We start from the raw sequence: 18,587 nt of genomic DNA on the forward strand, positions 1-18,587 counted from the left end.
GGGAAAGTATAGAAACACAAAATTTTAGAGTATTTTTGGTCCCATTTCTAGTGAAAATATCTCAGCACACTTGAAATGAGACAAAACTAATTTACAAGTAACTTTTCAGAAACATATAAGAGCTTAAGTCATTAATTCCTTGATATGGATGAAAAAGTACTAGTTCCACTGGCAAATTATGGAAAAATGTATTTTTATGAATGAAATAATCTGCCAGTGGAACAATTTTTTTTATTTTACTTACATAAAACAAGACTCAATTCCTGCTGAAAATTTTTTTGTAAGTTAGTTTAGTCACTACATTACAAAAAGGCTAATAGTTTATAAAAGGTTACCCATTCATCTATAAACACTTTATAAATCATTAACTGTTAATTATGCATTACTTAAGGGTGAGAAGGAGACTATATACTAGAAAACAAAGTTTACAAAAGTTTACTGTGCTTACAAGGTCGTCTGAAACATTTAGTGTAAAAACTCTAGATAAAGTAAATAGGTGAACAAACTGGCCGCACTATTTAACAAGAAACCGGTAGATTTTGTCTCCTACTCTGTAAAACTAGCTAACCAAATGTGCTGGAGCGCCACTTTTGTTGCTAGGTAACGGGCGGAACTCTGCTGGGGTTGCTAGGTAATAGTTCATGGAGCGTCTCTTAATCAACCAGAACAGAACAGTGAACAACATTTTTTTAATTTAGTTTTTTAATGATTGACAAGAAGTTGGAAGTTGGAGCAAAAATCATAATAATAAAAAAGATAAAACAAAACAATCACAGTAACCGTGTCGTCGATGCGTCACATTTAGTTCCCAGCTATGATGAGGAATCTACTCAGGGTTTAATACCAGACAGTAAAACACTGAACATACTGCAGGAGACAACTCAAGGCTGTGGGTGGAGGTTACTGGAAATACAATAAATCACATATTTAACAACAAATCGCAGCCTCATCACGTAAAGATAGTATTTACAGACATCCTGCGCACATACAACATGAAGAAAACCGCTCACCAAATGATCCAACCGTTTTAGTTCAAGTCTTCTTCTACTGACTAATTAGTGAGGCAGGTTTCATTATGCAGCTTTTTTCCCAGCTGAACAGCCATTTTGTTCCGAGACAGAACCTGCACATGTGAAATATTCAGATATGTGGGATCCAAGATAAATATGACATTTATTTAATATATATGATCAGTCTTACAGAGGTACATAAATATAACTATTTACAAAACACAGAAACTATACATTCCTGTACCCTAAACACATATTTGTAGGAATGTGCAGCAACTTTTAATTTTCTCCAACTATAATCTCCAGAATGGTGATAAGTGATGTTTTCAGTGACGCTTTGGTGACGCAAATGTCATTAAAATGTGAATTTTTGCAGTTGTGGACAGGTCAGATGAATTTGTTAATAAAATCCTTAAAATTAGAAGCTTGGACCCTTAAAATCAAATCTAAACTTACACATTTTAACAGCAAAACAAGCAAAATCTTAATGTTCTGCAAACATTTAAGGAGGATTGAAACTACAAAGCCTTCTCATTGCATTCTTCAAGTTGGACTGTAGGAAATTTAAAGAAATTTGAACTTTTTAACAATGGGAAGCTTTTTTTTAACTCAAACTGGTTAAACTGAAGTCAACAACCGATCAGATTGTCATCAAAATCAGATGATTTCCCTTTGACCGGCTCAAAATGAAGACTAGGAGAATATGGAAAGAAAACTGATAATTTTACTCTTTGATGAATGGAGTAAAACCAGAAATTCACACTATTTTTAAGTCCTTAAATGCATCATTAAACAACATGCACGGAAAATAGGAATTATTTGTTTTTCGTCGGATTTTAAACTTTTATTTTTGGCCAACAAACCTGCAGCATATTTTATTCATTTTTTATGCTAATGTTTTAAAAAATATGTTTGTTATATTCCTTAGAAAGAAAAATCAGACCTCAATGATAAGGATTGTGTTTTTTTTTTTGTTGGTTTGTTTTAATTAATGCATCCCAACTTACTGTAGAAATCTTGGCTTTCATACGATCAAATAGTATCGACACACTGCAAAAACAAAAAAATCTTACAAAGTATTTTTGTCTAGTTTCTAGTGCAAATATCTAAGTACACTTGGAAGAAATAAAACTCATTTACAAGTAACTTTTCAGCAACATCTAAGAGCTTGTTTTAAGTCAATAGTTCTGTAATATTGATGAAGAAGTGCTAGTTCCTCTGGCAGATTATTTCCCTCAAACATGGGAAAAATATATTGTACCTGGTAAAATAATCTGCAAGTGGAACTGTTACTTTTTCATCAATATTAAGGAATTATTGACTTAAAAAGGCTCCTATTTCTTGCTGAAAAGTTACTTGTAAGTTAGTTTTATCTTATTTTAAGTTTACTAAGATATTTGCTCTAGAAACTAGTTAAATTAAGTTGGCAAGGTTTTGTGTGTTGCAATGCTGCTGGTGGTAATTAGCTCCAAAGTATTTTAAGTTAGGAATTTGGATATAAACAGAAAAATTATATTTAAAAGCTCCAGAAGGTGGTTAATTGAAGGTTTGAGGTCTGTGTTGTAGACAGTTTTGTGTATGAAGTCTCCTTGTTTAAAACGAGACACTTAGCAAACCGATGGACAAGATGTTATATTGTTAAATCTTTCTTTTCAAGTGTTTATAAGTTAGTTAGAATTTATTCCACTGATTATCAAGCATCAAAGTTTAAGTGCTGGACTTTCCCATGTTTTATAGTCCATCATAACTACAAATTTGCTGATGACTTTCTTCCTGTCGTTCAAATATTTCTTTGTTTTTAGCACCACAACGTTGCTGCATTATTTGTGTACAAAACCTTATATAACAAGGGATTACTTCATATCTAGTGCACATCATGAACTCGCAGCCCCGGTTTCCATGGGAGCTGCACATCAAGCTGCTCTAAACAACATCAGGACAAACTGAACTCTGTATTCATCCAGGGAGCACAGCCTGTATTGCACATGTTAGCAAAGTCTGCAGGAAGCAGCTCGTCGATGCGGGCGGCGTCAGGCTACGCCCAGCGGCCGCTGGACACGAAGCTCCTGCTGAAGGAGAAACTGACGTCTGAACTCTTGTGTTTCCCCCAGGCGCCGAAAGGCACCACGATGATTGTGCTGTTGTCCTCTGTACCGTAGTGAAGAGCCTGACACAGACGAGAACAGAGATTAAATAAGAAAGAAATTGTAAATGCTGGTATTGTGAGTCATATATCAAAGGTCTTCTTTAACAGTTTCATTAGATAAATTACTCAAATGTACTTAATTGATAGTGCACACAGACACAACAGTGAATTTTGCAACAAACTGGAAAATAAATACTGAAAAACTACGGTATGTGTGACTATAAATCCATTTACATATATTCAAGTGTTGATGATTTAAATAAATAAAATACATAAAAAATAATTAAATAAAAAAGTGTAACAGACCTCCATCTAGTCGTAATTCAGTACTTTTTTTCCCCCCATAGAGCAAATTTAAATATTAGAAAGAAATTCCAGCTTGGGAGCATTGTTGTTTTTGGCAGCCATTTTAGTTTTAGTTTTTAGTCATTTCCAAATGTGATAGTTAATAATGCGAAGACATAAAATCAAGTAAATTACGGACAATCCTGTTTGTGAGACTGTCTTTAGTCAGAGGCTTCTTCAAATTCACTGTAATACAGTCCGCTACAGCAGATCCTTCCTCCAACAGCCATCACCATCAACAATCTACAAGAATTTGAATTAATATGAGTTACAACAACATTTAATTACCCTTTGGGTTCAATAAAATATTCGAGTCTCAGAAGATTATTGATTTCTCTTTATCTTTAGCAAAAGACCATTAGTTATTTCTCCCTCTAGCGTTAGCCTAGCATGTTTTTTTTTTTTTTTTTTTTTACCCACAATGCCCTGCGCTGCAGTCCACTTCCTGCTTTTGGACGATCGGTCCACTAGATGTGAAACGTTTGGATTCGAACCGCCGCAGAGTTCATTTCAACTCAACCAAGAAATGGGTTTGTAGGCGGACCAGGGTTTGTGTTTTTGGTCCGATTGCAAATTCAAACCTCCGAAAACGAACCGGACTCTCAGCCAAATAAACTAGAGTTTGATTAAAGATGTAATCGAGCCCTAATGAAAAACCTTTTTCCTTCAAATGTGCTCCGAGTTGCATTTACACACTTCCTAATCCCTCACTTCTACGTTATATTCATCTTTGTGTTTGTCGATAACATGAAATCCTAATAAAATATCCTAAAGCTTGCAGATAAAATGCAAAACCATTCAGGAGGATTTGTTTCCAAGTTTGAAGTATTTCTCACCTGGTCAGATATTCTCTGCGCTGCCTCTTTGGGGTCGTGACACTGGTTGATGACGTTGCAGATCTCCTGGCTGTTCATGATGAAGTTGATGCCGTCTGTGGTCAGAGCCAGAAAGGAGTCATGGACATGATGCAGCTGCAGAAAACGGAAACACACTTCAGCAGTTTGGCCAGGAAACACTTTAATAAGACTTGAGGTCAACTTGTCGTTACCTATAGATACGTTGCATATTATTGTTTACATTCAGAAATGTCCATGTGTATAACACTGGAGGGCAAAAGGCGATTCTGTCACAAACCATCAAAATAAAACAATTCTGTTGACAAATGAAATCTAGAGATGTAGGTATGATTAATTCAGTGCAGTGCATCAGAGCAAAGGGAACAATAACACAGAAAAGACATAAACAAAATCAAAACCATTCGATTTTTTTCCCCCTCGCTCTTCGCATTGGCTACGCTACACACAGACTTGTTGCCGTGGCAACTGACTAACAATAGCTCTACTAATGTGTCAGGATTTGACACCCAAACATTTCCCACACAAAGAGCAGAACATTCAGTCGGTAACAGTTTTATGTTTTCAGACTTGATGTTTATTTTGCGATTATTGATAAGTCATCGTCTGAACACAGCTGTTGGGTCTATTTTAGTTCCTAACCTGCAAGGAATCAACCAAAAACACAAATTGCTTTTCTGCAGAAGAGGGGAGCAGAGCCAGATGCGGAGAACCGCCATCATACACTGTCTGTGATCAACTCCGCCGGCTCTTAGTCCCCAACTGCCTTTTATTATGATTACAAGGAAGGAGGTTGGGCTTTTTCACACAGTCACACAAAGAATGGACCAAAGACCTTTACTACAGGATGTTCTGGAACCTTCTGTGGACATGCCCTTACAAGGGCAGGAGGCTGACCTTTACCAATCAGTTTCACAGGCAGCTGATAACACAGGCAGCTAATGACCAAAGCAGCTGATAACACAGGAATGTGTAAACGTTTCTAACCCCCAAGCAAACACCCAAGAAACAGTTAATAATGTACCACAAGAGAAAAGTAGTCAAGCAAACAACACACAAAATAATAATATGAAAACATAACCTTTCAAATAAACTCACAAGTAAATGAACTTAGATAATTTTTCTAACAACAGCAGTGCTTGATTAGCTCATTTAAACACATGCCCTACTGACAATGTCAGAAAGTTTGTGTGTGGGTCAACTTACATATGTTTCTTTCACTGAACTGAAACGCACCGCATTCCACAGCACGTCTACGTGTCAAGGTTGTCAAAGTCAAGCTAGCATAACTGACCTACTTACCTCTCGCGTGCTTTTTTTTTTTTTTTAATTAAAACTTTTTCCTGACATTGTTATCTAATTATTGTAGTGTTGATGATTGGTAGTAAAACTCTGCTTCCCTTTTCTTGTTAAAATATCACATGTACATTAATATTTAGCATGTCTTGTTGACAACTTGATAGCCAAAATCAATGGTAGTCATCATCCGTGCACAGTTTTCTGCCCACCAGAAGGAGCTGAGCAACGTCACACTGCAGCACGTCTCTATGTGAAAGAAAATGGGTCAAATAAACTTGTGTTCTGGTTTCAACAAACTGGTTTTAAACTTACTGTGAGTCTTTTGGTTTCTGGCTCAGCAATGACTCCCATCTTCTTCAGATCAAAGTCTCCGATGCTGCGTGTCATCGCCAGCCGGCCGTTGACGTTGGGCTGCCCCAGACTGTTCCAGGTGATGTAACCCCCGCTTTTCTTTATCCTGACATAAACAAAAAAGGTCTCTACTAAATACAGCATTAAAAATCGCAAAGTTGGCAACAGTGACTTACTATTGGTAAACGCATTTGTCTCTCAGACCATTATGGTTGTACGAAAGATCGGTAATTCACTCAAAATGAAAGCCATCATGGCAGCTCTTTCTGCCAAAAACTGGATGAAAAAAGGTTTCCAGTCTGCTGCTTTGGTGTCAGTTAGCCATTTTCTTTTAAGGACAATTTTATTTACAGAGACTTCATAATTAATTTTGCTCCATATATGACTTATTGTATAATATGGAACAACACATAGAAAAGCATTCACCTTATATAGTAAGTTATATATGAGGTGAATGCTAGAGAACATACAAATATTTTTTTATTCAGTCACATCTTGAAATTAAGTGATTTGTTTAACTTAAAAAAAATTATTAATTATGTTTAAAGCTAGAAATACATTATTGCCAATTAATTTACAAAAACCTTTTGCCTTAAGCTCAAATGAGAGAAATAACTGGATTTCAAAAGTTAAACTGTGTGTAATATTTTAAAGCAAATGTCCATTTTGGTGCATCGTGGAGTAAAATTATGGAATAGTTCGGATGAAAATGCTCTACTTTAAACCAATTCAAAATACTTTATAAGAAAAAAAAATCAAGTTAACAATTTTTGAGTTAACAATGAGGAGAATAATGTTTGCATTTAAAGTATGTGGACATGAAAAATATTTGTAATTATTGGAAAAGAGGAAGGTTTCTACATACATTTTCTTCGTCCTGCTCCTTTGCCACTCATGTAGAGGAAGTGTTATAAGAGAATGTGTTTGTTTATTAATGATGAAATTAGTTAAATTGACTGAATGAACTTATTGATTTGTTGTTTTATTTATTTTGGATACCCAAAATGTTTTCCAGTTCCAGCGTTTAACGTTCATCAGAATTTAAAGTTTACGGATGTTTGAGAACTTACTGTTCTTGCATTATTTCCATTATATTACTCGAAAATACTCTCAAAACAACAAATATTACCGTGTATCCCAATGACATCTGGGATAATTTATCATCCAGCAAGTCTTACCTCTCCTTCTCATCCCTTCTTTCAGGTGTGTGGTCAACAGTCAGCTTAAGAGCCTTGCCTTTGCGGCACAACATGGCGCGACTGTCCCCCACGCTGGCCACCACCAGCTCGATGCCGTCCCTCAGCAGCGCCACGGTGGCGGTGGTTCCCGCGTTCGTTCCCGGCCCTACAAAGACAAAGCAGGAACCGTCGGAGGCAGAACGAGCTGATTCAGAAACACACAGAAGGTCAACAGTCACATGGCGTGTCGCACATCCACAGAGCAGAATGTAAACAAACAGGCTGAGGTTGTTTTAGACTCAGAAAACTACGGTTTACACAGTAAACAGGATGTAAATCACACATGCAGGTAGAACTGCTGCAGCACAAAGTTGAGATCCAGAGTAAGAGTCACAGCAAAAATAAACCTTAAAAACAAATGGCACACAACATATTTATTAAGAGTCCAGGCTTGTATAATAACAAACAAGCTAACCTTAAATGTCTATTTTCTGCAGGAATTATTAAATTATTATTAAGTATAAAAAGGTACACACCAACTCCTTTTATAGGCATTTATTCTGAAAAACAAAAAAAGTGCAAATAAGCAGCAGTGATGTCTAATTCCTTAAGGGAAAACTATTGAAATCTGCTAAATAATAATATCTCACAGCGCCCTCCACAGTTACCGGCACCCCTGGTAAAATTTCTTATTTTACAGAAACAACTTAAAATCATCACAAAGTAGTCACATTTTAAATTTCATTTTAATCTATTTTTCCTTAGGTTTTTCTGTAATGCCAATTTTTTTTTATGTTTCTCACAAATTTCTCTACAACAACAACAATAATAAGGTGATGGAAAATATGTAGAGATTCAAACTTTAATTGGGATTTCCAAAACTCACATACGTTTCCCATTACAGAGTTATCCCCTCTTGGATGTTTTACTCCTTTATTGCTTGTGCAAATCAGTCACGATCAACAAAATTTGGCTTTTTTGACTGAATAAAATACAAGAAAAAGAAAAGATCTTTTTAATGTCAAAGTGAAAACTAATTTCTTCCAAATAATCACAATTAAATAAAAAAATAACATAAAATAAGTGATTGTGTAAATTTTCAGACCCTTAAAGTCAAGGGGGTTTGTCCAAAAAAGTCACATTTTCTTGATCACAACTGATTTGTAAAAGAAGTAAAAAGGGGAAAACATTCAAGAAGGTGAATTCTTTCTATAACAAGTGTATATATATATTAAATTTTCAATCTGATGACTGTTAATCATTGATGATGTCACGTTCGACATATTCTAGACATTTCAAAATTATCTAATGAGTAAAGGGGCACATTTTATGAAAATGTACAGGTTTTGAGGTTTTTTTTTCTGCCACACGACAGCTATGTTAATAAAATTTTAATAAAAACCCACCAAATGTTTTGAAAAGTTGTGCAAATTTTAACAACCTCCCTAAAGCTGTTTTTTCCTCGTCCAATTAGGTGGAAACTTTTGAAATATGGCTGTCAGTTTGTTTGTTTTGCTTATTTTCATGTTTCTTTTGCTCAAAAAAAGCTCAATTAGAAGTCTTTTGCTACGGCTCATCGATCCATGTTGTAAAAATTTTACAGAACTGAGAATTTTAACCACAAACACTTCCAATTAATTCAAATACCCATGTTGGTATAGCGTGACATCATCAATTTATTGAAAAATTTAGATTTTTAAATGAAAATGTGGTAAAACTTCTACCCTACCAGCTCATATTTTGCTCCTGCATGTTTTTACCAGCAGCGTCTTTAAATGTGGAGTGCACAGTGCGTTAAACATGCTGCATTTATTGAAGGTCTTTCACTAATGAGCTACCGAACATGTCGTACAGCTGGTCAAACAGATGCATTGTCTCACAGGAAGCATACACTTGGTAAGAGAAGAGAAAGAAAGAGGATTTAGAGAAAGATAGGGAACCTTCCAGTAGTCCAGGATTTAGGACCCGCTGGACTCTCCTTCAATATCTATCCTCTCGTCATCCACACTGGTACCAAGGGCCTCCAGCTCTGAGCTGGGTCAGCAGCTGCCGTAGATAACATGCACACACACACACAGGCATATTGGGACATTTCACACAGCGTGGCCCAAATCAGGCCACATAACACGTTTACTGGCTTTCACTGTAAGATATAATCTCTCTCTCAAACTGAATAGTAACTGAGAAAAACTAACTTCATGCGGCAAATGTGCAATTTAGTGTTTCAAGAGAAAGTCTGTTGTTTTTTTGCACTGGATTATTTGACAGATTGGGGGAAAAAAAATCAATATATGGTCAAATTTACATTGAATTTTTTTTTTATCTATTTAATTTTACATTTGATGCTTTGTACATTAAAAAGAAATAATAAAGTCCTACAAGATAAATAATAAAGCCCAGAAGACAAAACAAAATAAAGTCTGGTAAAACTTAAACACAATTGTTTGGTTTTTCTTTTCCAGGATAGAAAGAAAAATAAACCAGTATCCAGAAAGTGGGTGAAACGTTTAAATACATCTCAAAGCTGCTGTATGCAATTTTTTATTTTTTCTAATCAGTCACCACGTCGTGTCAGCATAATGAGAGACAGATAATATGTGGGGAAAAAAACCCTCCTCCATAAGCTACTATTGCTGTCTGAAGAAAAGCACCGAAAACAACCAATCAGAGCCAGGAGGCGGGTCTTAGCACTGTCAATCGCACTTGCGTTCGTGCTGCTTAATGTGCCAACGGCAGAAAAACCATTTATCCGCCATCATCAGTAGACAAGCGGCACTGTTCATGAAGTTAGTGAATGCCAACTAGCCTTCGCATTCACTACAGATCCTGCTATTAGAGAGGCAACAGGGGAAGAGCGACATGTACACAAGAATGATTGACAGCACTAAGATTCGCCTCCTTGCTCTGCTTGTTTCTAGCTAGCACTGTGAGAAAACAGAGCAGCTCGATATTTTTCACAGATTATCTGTTTCATAACATATTGTTACTAACATGATGACGGTTTCATACGGCAGCTTTAATGATAAAATACTTTTTAAAAGTTATCAGTTAGCTGTTGTTTACCACTTTATCATGGATCATCATGTTGTTCATGATTTTGGGCCGAGCCTCATCTGATCACACAATATTTTGATCTATAGTTGATGATTGGCTCAGCTTTGGAAACTGTAGCTATTCAATCATATTGGAGGCTTTTTGGTGCAGCACATATTTTTAAATCTCTTCATTTGTTTTAATCGAGATGAACTGCTAATTGAAATAATCGTCAACTAATTTAGTAATTGATTCAATTGTTAACTGGAGTATACAGACTCGAAAAAGACAATTCAATGAAAGAAAAACATACTCAGAGCAGTATTTAAACCAAAACAGTACAAAAAAACTTTTAAATTTCGCGTTTAAGATAAAAAAAACCTTCATTGTTTGTAAATATATTCTACCCAGAAATCAAGTGGCAAAGTTTCAGCTTTCAATTAATGCCTTTTTGTTGCATTTTAGCCACTATGAATATGTATGACTGATTACTTGATTAATCGCCAGAATAATCGATTACAAAAATAATTATCTGCATCCCTAAAATCTTTTTCTAATTGATTCTTCAACCAGAAGGCAAATTTGCTGCAACATCTTAAATATTTTTCCCATTATCCAATAGAATGGGAAATTAATTACCTTAAAAATTGTCAAGAAAAACATCTATGATCTGCTTTCACAGATAGACTCACAAGCACTAATGATCATTTAATTAAACTGATTTCATCTGCAGCAACTGCCATTTTCAACACTGTGCTTGCGTTTTGATTTAGTTTCTTCTCAGGAACAAAAATTAAATATTTTATGTTCTGCTGTTTAACTTTCTTTGCATTTATTCAAGACTTGCTGAGGATCGGATGAATACCAACTAATCCTGAAAAACAGATAAATTAAGAGAAAATAAACATTTATTTTAAACAAAATTTGCACAAAGCTTTGCAAGTCGTTTGTATGATGGAGAGTAAAAACTGTTTTAAAATTCTCACTTTTTAAAATCTTTAAAATGTTATTATCTAGTGACTGTAGCAATAGATTAACATGCAATTACTTATCGAGCTAATTAGATCATCATTTTAAATGTCCATCAATTTAATTGCCTAGGTTTTCCTTTAACTTGCTGCCTATATGCATATTTGAATTATTTGATATTTACTGAATTTCGCCTGTTTCTTCTTTTTATAGCTTGTTTGTTATTAAATAAAAATTAGAAAAGACAGACCTCTAATTAAAATCTAAAACCTCATCAAATATGTAGAACAGGTACATTTGGTTTAAATACAGGAGGAGGAAAAAAAGCACAATCTATGTTTAAAAATCAATACATGTGTTTTAATACAGTGTACAAAAAATAGTTAAAGGGATATTCAAATAACAGTACCTACCATTTGGATAGAAGTGCAAGTGCTTTGCCAAAGCTTTGTCTACTTCTAGGAAGGCTTTCTTTAAAGCCGATTCCAGATTGTTGTCTTCTGCCAGAATGTCCCTGAAAAAAGATTAGAAATATTATCACCAAAAATTTTAATTCCTCGATTATTTCCAATGATATTTGTGTGTAAAACTATAGACACGTTGCAGTGCGAGATCCCACCTGCAACTCCCTACTGGAGGGCAAAAAACTGCTCACTGACGACGACTACCGTTGGTTTTAGCTGTTAAGTTATGAATATAATACGCTAAAAATCATCAGTAGAGTAGTTGTTTAAATCAGTAAATCAACCACCGCCGTGTTAGATTAGCTGAGAGAGAAGCGTTGGCTAATCTACCACAGCAATCACTTATTAATAATCTCAAGATAAACATCAAGCTTAAAAACATAATACTGTAATGGACTAAATGTTCTGTTCTTTGCATGTTGTTTGGTGTTGAATCCTGATACATGTAGTGGCGTTGTCAGTTGCTATGGCAACCAGCCTGTGTGTAGTGTAGCTGACAAAGTGAATGAGAAAAAAGAATATGAGTGGTTTTGAGATGTTCTTTAATGTTTTCGCTATTTTCCCGTTGCTGTGGCGCATTGTACTAAATGATTAATACCTGCATCTCCAGGTTTCATTTAGTTAACGGGATTGTTCTACCAAGGCACCACAGCTATGGATGGCTGGTAAAAGAATCATCTTTTTGCCCTCCAGCGTTGTGTGCATGTGAAAAGATTTCCAGATGTAGACTATAACATGCAACGTGTCTATATGTACGATTCCCTTACTGGATGAATTTCTTCATGTATTTTTCGCAGAAGTCGGCTGCTTCTGAGCCGCCGTGGCCGTCAAACACAGCAAAGTACAGGGTGTTTTCATTCAACTGGGAGACCTGGAACCGGTCCTCATTCTCCTTGCGTTGGCCGATCAGAGATGCACACCCTATCTTAGATAGGCTAACTTTGGGAATGGGTTTGCCATAGCGAATGCTAGGGGGGAGCATAATGGGCTCGTCGATGCGATCATCCCAAATCCCAAAGGAGTCCCAGGTTGTAAGGCGGCCGCTGCCGTCTGGATCGAAGCGCGTGTTGCTGTATCGCCTCCCAGAAGGTCCATAAACTTGTCTGCAGAACAATGGTAACTTTGTTTTGTGGCTATCGAGCTGAAAGGGCAGGGGATCGAAAGCCTTCTGTAGCAAACCACTGCGACCAATGTTAGAACCGCTGCACCTGATCAGGCGCACAAGACAGGAAGCTGACATCACCCTGAAGATACTCACAGAGGAAGGAGCAGGGGTGGAGGTGTTCACAACGTTCAAAAACTGAAGAGAAACAGGAATGAAAAGGACATAAACATCTTATTAGGGCTGTAAATTAACTGAAATGTTAATATCATCGGTATAACATTTTGCACAATTAAAAATAAAACTGTTTCATCTGGCAATGTTATTGAAAGATGTAGCATGTGCACTTTGCTACCAATTTAGGAAAATACAAGTATATAAAATCTGTCAAGTCACAAATGCGCAGATCTTTACAAAAAAATATCCAATATCTGTATTGAAAATAAAATTATAGAACAGGTATTGTGACAATGTTCCAGATCCCTAAGGACAGATCTATTCAGTCTAATTCTACGCTTTGTGCTCTGAGAGATGCGATGCTTTATTTACTTTCCATTATTTAGAATTCCTAACTGTACTTTCTGGACCATTTGAAAGGTTTGCTACATGTTTGACCAAAGTAATCTACCATCCATCTATTTTCTTACACCCTTGTCCCTTGTGGGATCGGGAGGGTTGCTGGTGCCTATCTCCAGCGAACGTTTCGGGCAAGAGGCGGGGTTCACCCTGGACAGGTCGCCAGTCTGTCGCAGGGCAACACAGAGACAGACAGGACAAACAACCATGCACACACACACACTCACACCTAGGGAGAATTTAGAGAGCCCAATTAACCTGACTGTCATGTTTTTGGACTGTGGGAGGAAGCCGGAGTACACGGAGAGAACCCACGCATGCACAGGGAGAACATGCAAACTCCATGCAGAAAGACTTTGGGCTGGGAATCGAACCCAGGACCTTCTTGCTGCAAGACACAGGTATCAAACTCCAGTCCTCAAGGGCCGGTGTGCTTCAGTTTTTAGATGAGCCACAGGTACAAAACACTGGAATGAAATGGCGTAATTACCTCCTCTTCGTTTAGATAAGTTCTCCAGAGCCTTGCTAACGACCCAGTTGTTCTATTCAGGTGTGGTGCAGCAGAGGCACATCTAAAAGTTGTAGACAACAGTTTTACCAACTGCGCCACTGTGCAGCCCGAAGTAGTCAACCAACTTTTTAACTTTTTGTCAGTTTCAGTTTCTTTATTATTTGCTTTACATTGGCTGTTATATTCTAAATTGCACTGACTGAACAAGTTAAAGTTGTTTTTATATGTTTGTCCAAAATTGTGAAGGTACGGTGGATGGAAGTGTGCTTTACTGGTGCAGAGTTATCAAATAAACTTGTATTTCAGTACATTTATGTCTGTGTTTTAAAAAAAGACACATTTCAAGTATAATCTGCTCAGTTTTTCTGCATCAGATCAGAGTTGGATAATACTAAACCTCAGATATCTATATCAGTATCAAAAGTGAATAAAAGTGAATTGGTGCATATCTACAAAAAAAACAACAACAAGGTTTTATCCAAGAAACTACTTCTGCTAAAGACGGAAACTCAATCTTGTTTTTACTATCTGGAGCAAAAACAGAGTAAAATATGGGAATGAAAGCAAGGTCAAAAAGGAAACACAAATACCTGCCTGTGAGCAGAGAAAAGGTAAATAATTGACTCAAAGCAAAACATTTCTGCAGCCACAAAAACCCAACAACTTTAAATGACCGGAGCAGCAGTCAGTGGTAAAAATTATGAGCTGATGTTGTTGATTTAGGGTTATTAACTTTTCCAGAAAGTATGCTTGCTTGTGTAAATTTAAAATATACACTCAGCAGCTCCTTTAACCCAAAGCAACCAGTGGAGCAGGAAAAAACAATACTTAGTAAAGTAAAAACTCCTGATATGAATGTGCCAACTGACAGAAACTTATTAAACAGCACCAGTCTATGCGTCTTAATTTTTATCAGATGCTTTCTCAACTTCCTATACACTGAGGCAGGGCAAGTTGCACCTCCACTTATTTGTAGTATTAGAGTGTACTATATAAATGTGAATGATGAACATGATCTCTTTTACATTTATATCTGAGTTTAGTTATATTGATTACAATTAACACAAGAAAGACTGTTAATATTAGTGGGAAAACATTACCACATGCAAACTAAATAGTCTAAATTTAAATTCACCACTTGTAAATGAACGCCTCAAAATGACGCAATAACATACAGATATGACAAACTGCTGTCAAATACGATGTTTTCAGCTGTACTTAACCATTTAATATCGCCAAATAACTCAAAACTGGACAAACCCCACTGAAGATTAATAAAAACTATATTCGTAAAACCTAATCGGAAGATTAAGTTTTACGAATATGTATTTGATGAAATATCTACTTTGTTTTAGCTTTCGCGAAGAGAACTAAAGCACCGCGAAACCTAAACGTTTTTCCAGTGAACCTTCCGTAAGTGTGGAATTGTTGAGTCCAAGTTTTAACATTTTAGATATTTTAGCTTTTCAACCAGAGCCGAAATTCCTTAAATACCTCTTTACTCAAGTGTCGAATCAGAAGCTGACTTCGTTGTAGCTAACTTCGTTGTCTCGTTAGCTGCTATTATTTGCAGTATAAACGTTGCCTGATTACTGCGTAATAGTATTATTTCAAGCCTTTGATAAAATTATAATGACCTTAATATAACAGCAAATAAAATCAACTACAATAGTGAGATGCGTCAATAAAAAGGATCTGTCGCCATTTTTAGTCTTGCGCGTTAGCTAGCTTAGCGAACAAGCTAAGTGGCTAACTTTAGCTTGAGATACGCAGTTTATAAAAAACATAATAACACCACTACTTAAAGTCTCGTATTGTGTATTAAAAAGTCATACCTTGGATTTATTTAAAAATATAACTGTAGAGTCGAATCCCTGCGTTTACTTCCAAAAGAGCGACTGAATGAAAACAGAGTGAAAAACCACCTCCGCCCTCTTCTCGGTATTATCAAACAAGGCCTCTCTGATGTGACCGCACCAATCACCTTTTAGTTCGTTTCACGCCCCGCAAACAGCGCTTCCGATTGGTCCATCAAGTTATGACTGCAACGGGCATCCACAAATCAAAAGGCCGCGTCTGGTGTATGTTGCACAAAGTCAACAAATGGGGCTTTGTAGCATGAGTGAATAAATAATTGAGTTTATGTGACAGCAAAAGGTTGTCCTGTGTATGTATCTCTATTTACCTGACTCTATTTTGAGTTTGTTAGCAGTTCCAATGTGGACCATCCCTGTATTTACTATCCAGAACTGCCTAAATACCTTTTATGTAATTTGAGAGTTTACTGTTTACCTTAGTTCTCCTTTTGCCCTGCAGGAATTTAAGGTTAAACCAAACCAAACCTGTTTCTGCATTTTCGTTTTACTATGCAAAACTACCGCGTGGTTTTGAGGCTTTTTGTCAAGTTCCTCAAATTTCTTGGAACCGCTCAGTTAAAATGTGTAGAAGTTAGTCATCTTCTACTGCAGTAGCATAATCTCATTCTGAAAACGTTTTGATATATTTAAGATGTGATTTAAGTGCATTAATTTAAGAAATGTCTATTTTGAATTAAAGTGGCACATTTGTTGGTACTGTAAGGCAGTCCTGGGTTACAGTCACTAACACAGTCCCTTTATATAGGGAGGACAGGGATGTCTGCAGTTATGTAGCGGTCTGTTGCAGTGAAAAGAGAGCTTGGCTATTGGTTTACTGGTTGGTCTACGTTCCAACACTTATTTGTAGTCATATTTACTAGTATTATGTCATGACACCGTACTTCATAGATTATGTATGATGTCTATAGGAAACTTTTGTAATATGCAGTCAGTACTTTCCAGACATTGCTGTGTTTTTGTTGCTGCAGACCTCTTGCCCAGTTTCTTTTTGGTGTTTTCTTCTACTTTGAAGCAAAATCCTGCTCTGTTGTCCCATACTTTGTAATTATTTTCACTATTTTCCATTGTACATCTAATGGCTTGTCTTTTGTACCCGCCTCCTGACTGAAACTTTTTCAGAATGTGGCATTTTATATCCACAGTATGTTGAGCGAGAGAAAACTTTGGGTAAAAAGTGGGACCCATATGGGTCCTAAATCTGTTGCATACTGTTGGACTGATATTCCCAATACCTATTGGGGGGACGTAGCTAAGCCCCAATTGCTTCTACTGATGTGGGGTGTGCTGCAAAATATATTGCGAATATAGTCATGCCAGTATCATTGTGTGCAATATTCATACTATATGGAGTGCAGCAGTTAGTGGCTAATATATTTTAAGTGTTATAAACTTTTTTCTTAAATTCATAACACAAATGTAATATTTAGCAAGTAGTACCCATCCTAGTTTGGAGCTTTAATTACAATTTATGAACCAGCATTTTGAATAAAATAAAATATTACAAATATTTGTGACATATTTTGGTTGCTTCGATGAGTAACTGTGGAAACATTACCCACCCTGTTTTTACAACGGGGAGTAGCAAATTAGCATTTAAAAAAATTAAATAAAATAATACCTGAACTATGACCCCAAGTCCCAAAAAAGAAGGCATCACTTCTCGAAGATATGTGGATTATATAACAACATATAATCTCGCTACGTGACAAATAAAACTGTTTTTGAATTTGAGTAAAGAAGAATTGAAATCAATATATAGGCCACAAGATTTCAGTTTTTAATAACACTTGAACTTCCGGTTCAGCGGACCAATCACATCATTCCTACCTCTGAGGCGTTTGGTGACGTAAGCAGCTATAGCACTTCCTCGTTTGTTTTCTGAGCTGCACACCAGAAGCCAAACGCCCCTTCCTCAACATGCATTTGTCAAGGTGAGACTACCGATTGTGCGATTTAAAAAACATTATTTTTCCCATAGCAACCGTCCAGGTGACGTTTCAAACAGAAGCGATATTAAGATTTGTGCTGGTTTCCAGCGCGGATGTAGCTCGCAGCTCAGTTAGCTGTTTTTTTTAGCTGGTTCTGTTTGAGGTTTTACTACTAAAATAAAGCGATATCGGTGGGCATAAGCATGTGTTCATTATAGTTCATTATAGTATAATATAGTTGTTTATAATTTATTTCTTAGCGTAAAATCTGTTATGACTGAGAGTTGGAGGGGTTATAATGCACAGTAAAAGAGCTAAAGTTAGCAGCTAGCCGAGCGGAGTTGTGTGATAATCCTTTGACTTAATAAACATGAACTGAGACACAGATTGATGTTGGAGAGGCTTGTTTTTTGAGGACGAAGATGTTGCGATGACGGTTTCTATAAGAATATAACTGAAACTAGTGGCAGTTGCTATTTTTTATGGATCGATTTTAATGCAGTTAAATGTGAAATCAAAGCATTTAAATCATGTTGAAAATTACAGAGAAATTGATCTCTCATTTATTTTTTTGATAATTTTTTAAAAGATTGTTTTTGGCACTTACTACATAGCTTTTCAGGAAGTGGAGCACATGCAACTAATGGGCAGGGAATTGAACCCGTGACGGTTGCGCCAGGGAATGTAGCTTCTGTTTTTGGTATATTTTGATAATCTCAATGATTGGTTACCAAAAAGTTAGCCAAAATGCCTCCAGAAATTTTCTTTATATCAAAAGAATAAAAATTTAGCATTTGTTTTGGTTGGTTAACAAATCATTCATGCCATTAAACCTACCAGAATCCATAATTTCATATCTTAAATTACAGTAGATATGAGCAGAAAGCTACACTGTTTGCTTTAGGAAACTCCCAGAACCAAGTTTTCATTGTATGATTGAGTAA

The 18,587-nt window shown here is 36.3% G+C and overlaps 2 protein-coding genes across 4 annotated transcripts in view; one reads left to right on the forward strand and one right to left on the reverse strand.

Annotated features, from left to right (window-relative positions):
• Positions 1 to 2,695: 2,695 nt before the first annotated feature.
• On the reverse strand, positions 2,696 to 15,799 carry ppm1kb (protein phosphatase, Mg2+/Mn2+ dependent 1Kb). Of its 2 annotated transcripts, XM_032563338.1 has the most exons (8): positions 15,674 to 15,789; positions 13,818 to 13,899; positions 12,417 to 12,949; positions 11,599 to 11,699; positions 7,184 to 7,349; positions 5,967 to 6,111; positions 4,338 to 4,472; positions 2,696 to 3,177 (listed from the first exon to the last, which is right to left on the reverse strand). In XM_032563338.1, exons 3-8 carry the CDS (start codon positions 12,887 to 12,889, stop codon positions 3,046 to 3,048), a joined length of 1,152 nt encoding a protein of 383 aa, XP_032419229.1. In that variant the 5' UTR covers positions 12,890 to 12,949; positions 13,818 to 13,899; positions 15,674 to 15,789; the 3' UTR covers positions 2,696 to 3,045. The 2 variants fall into 2 exon arrangements, with proteins under 2 accessions (XP_032419229.1, XP_032419228.1); XM_032563337.1 differs by lacking the exon at positions 13,818 to 13,899 and having other exon boundaries at positions 15,674 to 15,799.
• A 1,749-nt stretch (positions 15,800 to 17,548) lies between these two features.
• herc3 (HECT and RLD domain containing E3 ubiquitin protein ligase 3) overlaps positions 17,549 to 18,587 on the forward strand; it is a 34,168-nt gene continuing 33,129 nt past the window's right edge. For both annotated transcript variants that reach the window (XM_032562590.1, XM_032562591.1), the window contains exon 1: positions 17,549 to 17,646. The gene's annotated coding sequence lies outside the window, so the exon portion shown is untranslated. The remainder of the gene's footprint in view (positions 17,647 to 18,587) is intronic.

Source organism: Xiphophorus hellerii, chromosome 5 (genome assembly GCF_003331165.1).
Source record: "Xiphophorus hellerii strain 12219 chromosome 5, Xiphophorus_hellerii-4.1, whole genome shotgun sequence".
NCBI lineage: Eukaryota > Metazoa > Chordata > Actinopteri > Cyprinodontiformes > Poeciliidae > Xiphophorus > Xiphophorus hellerii.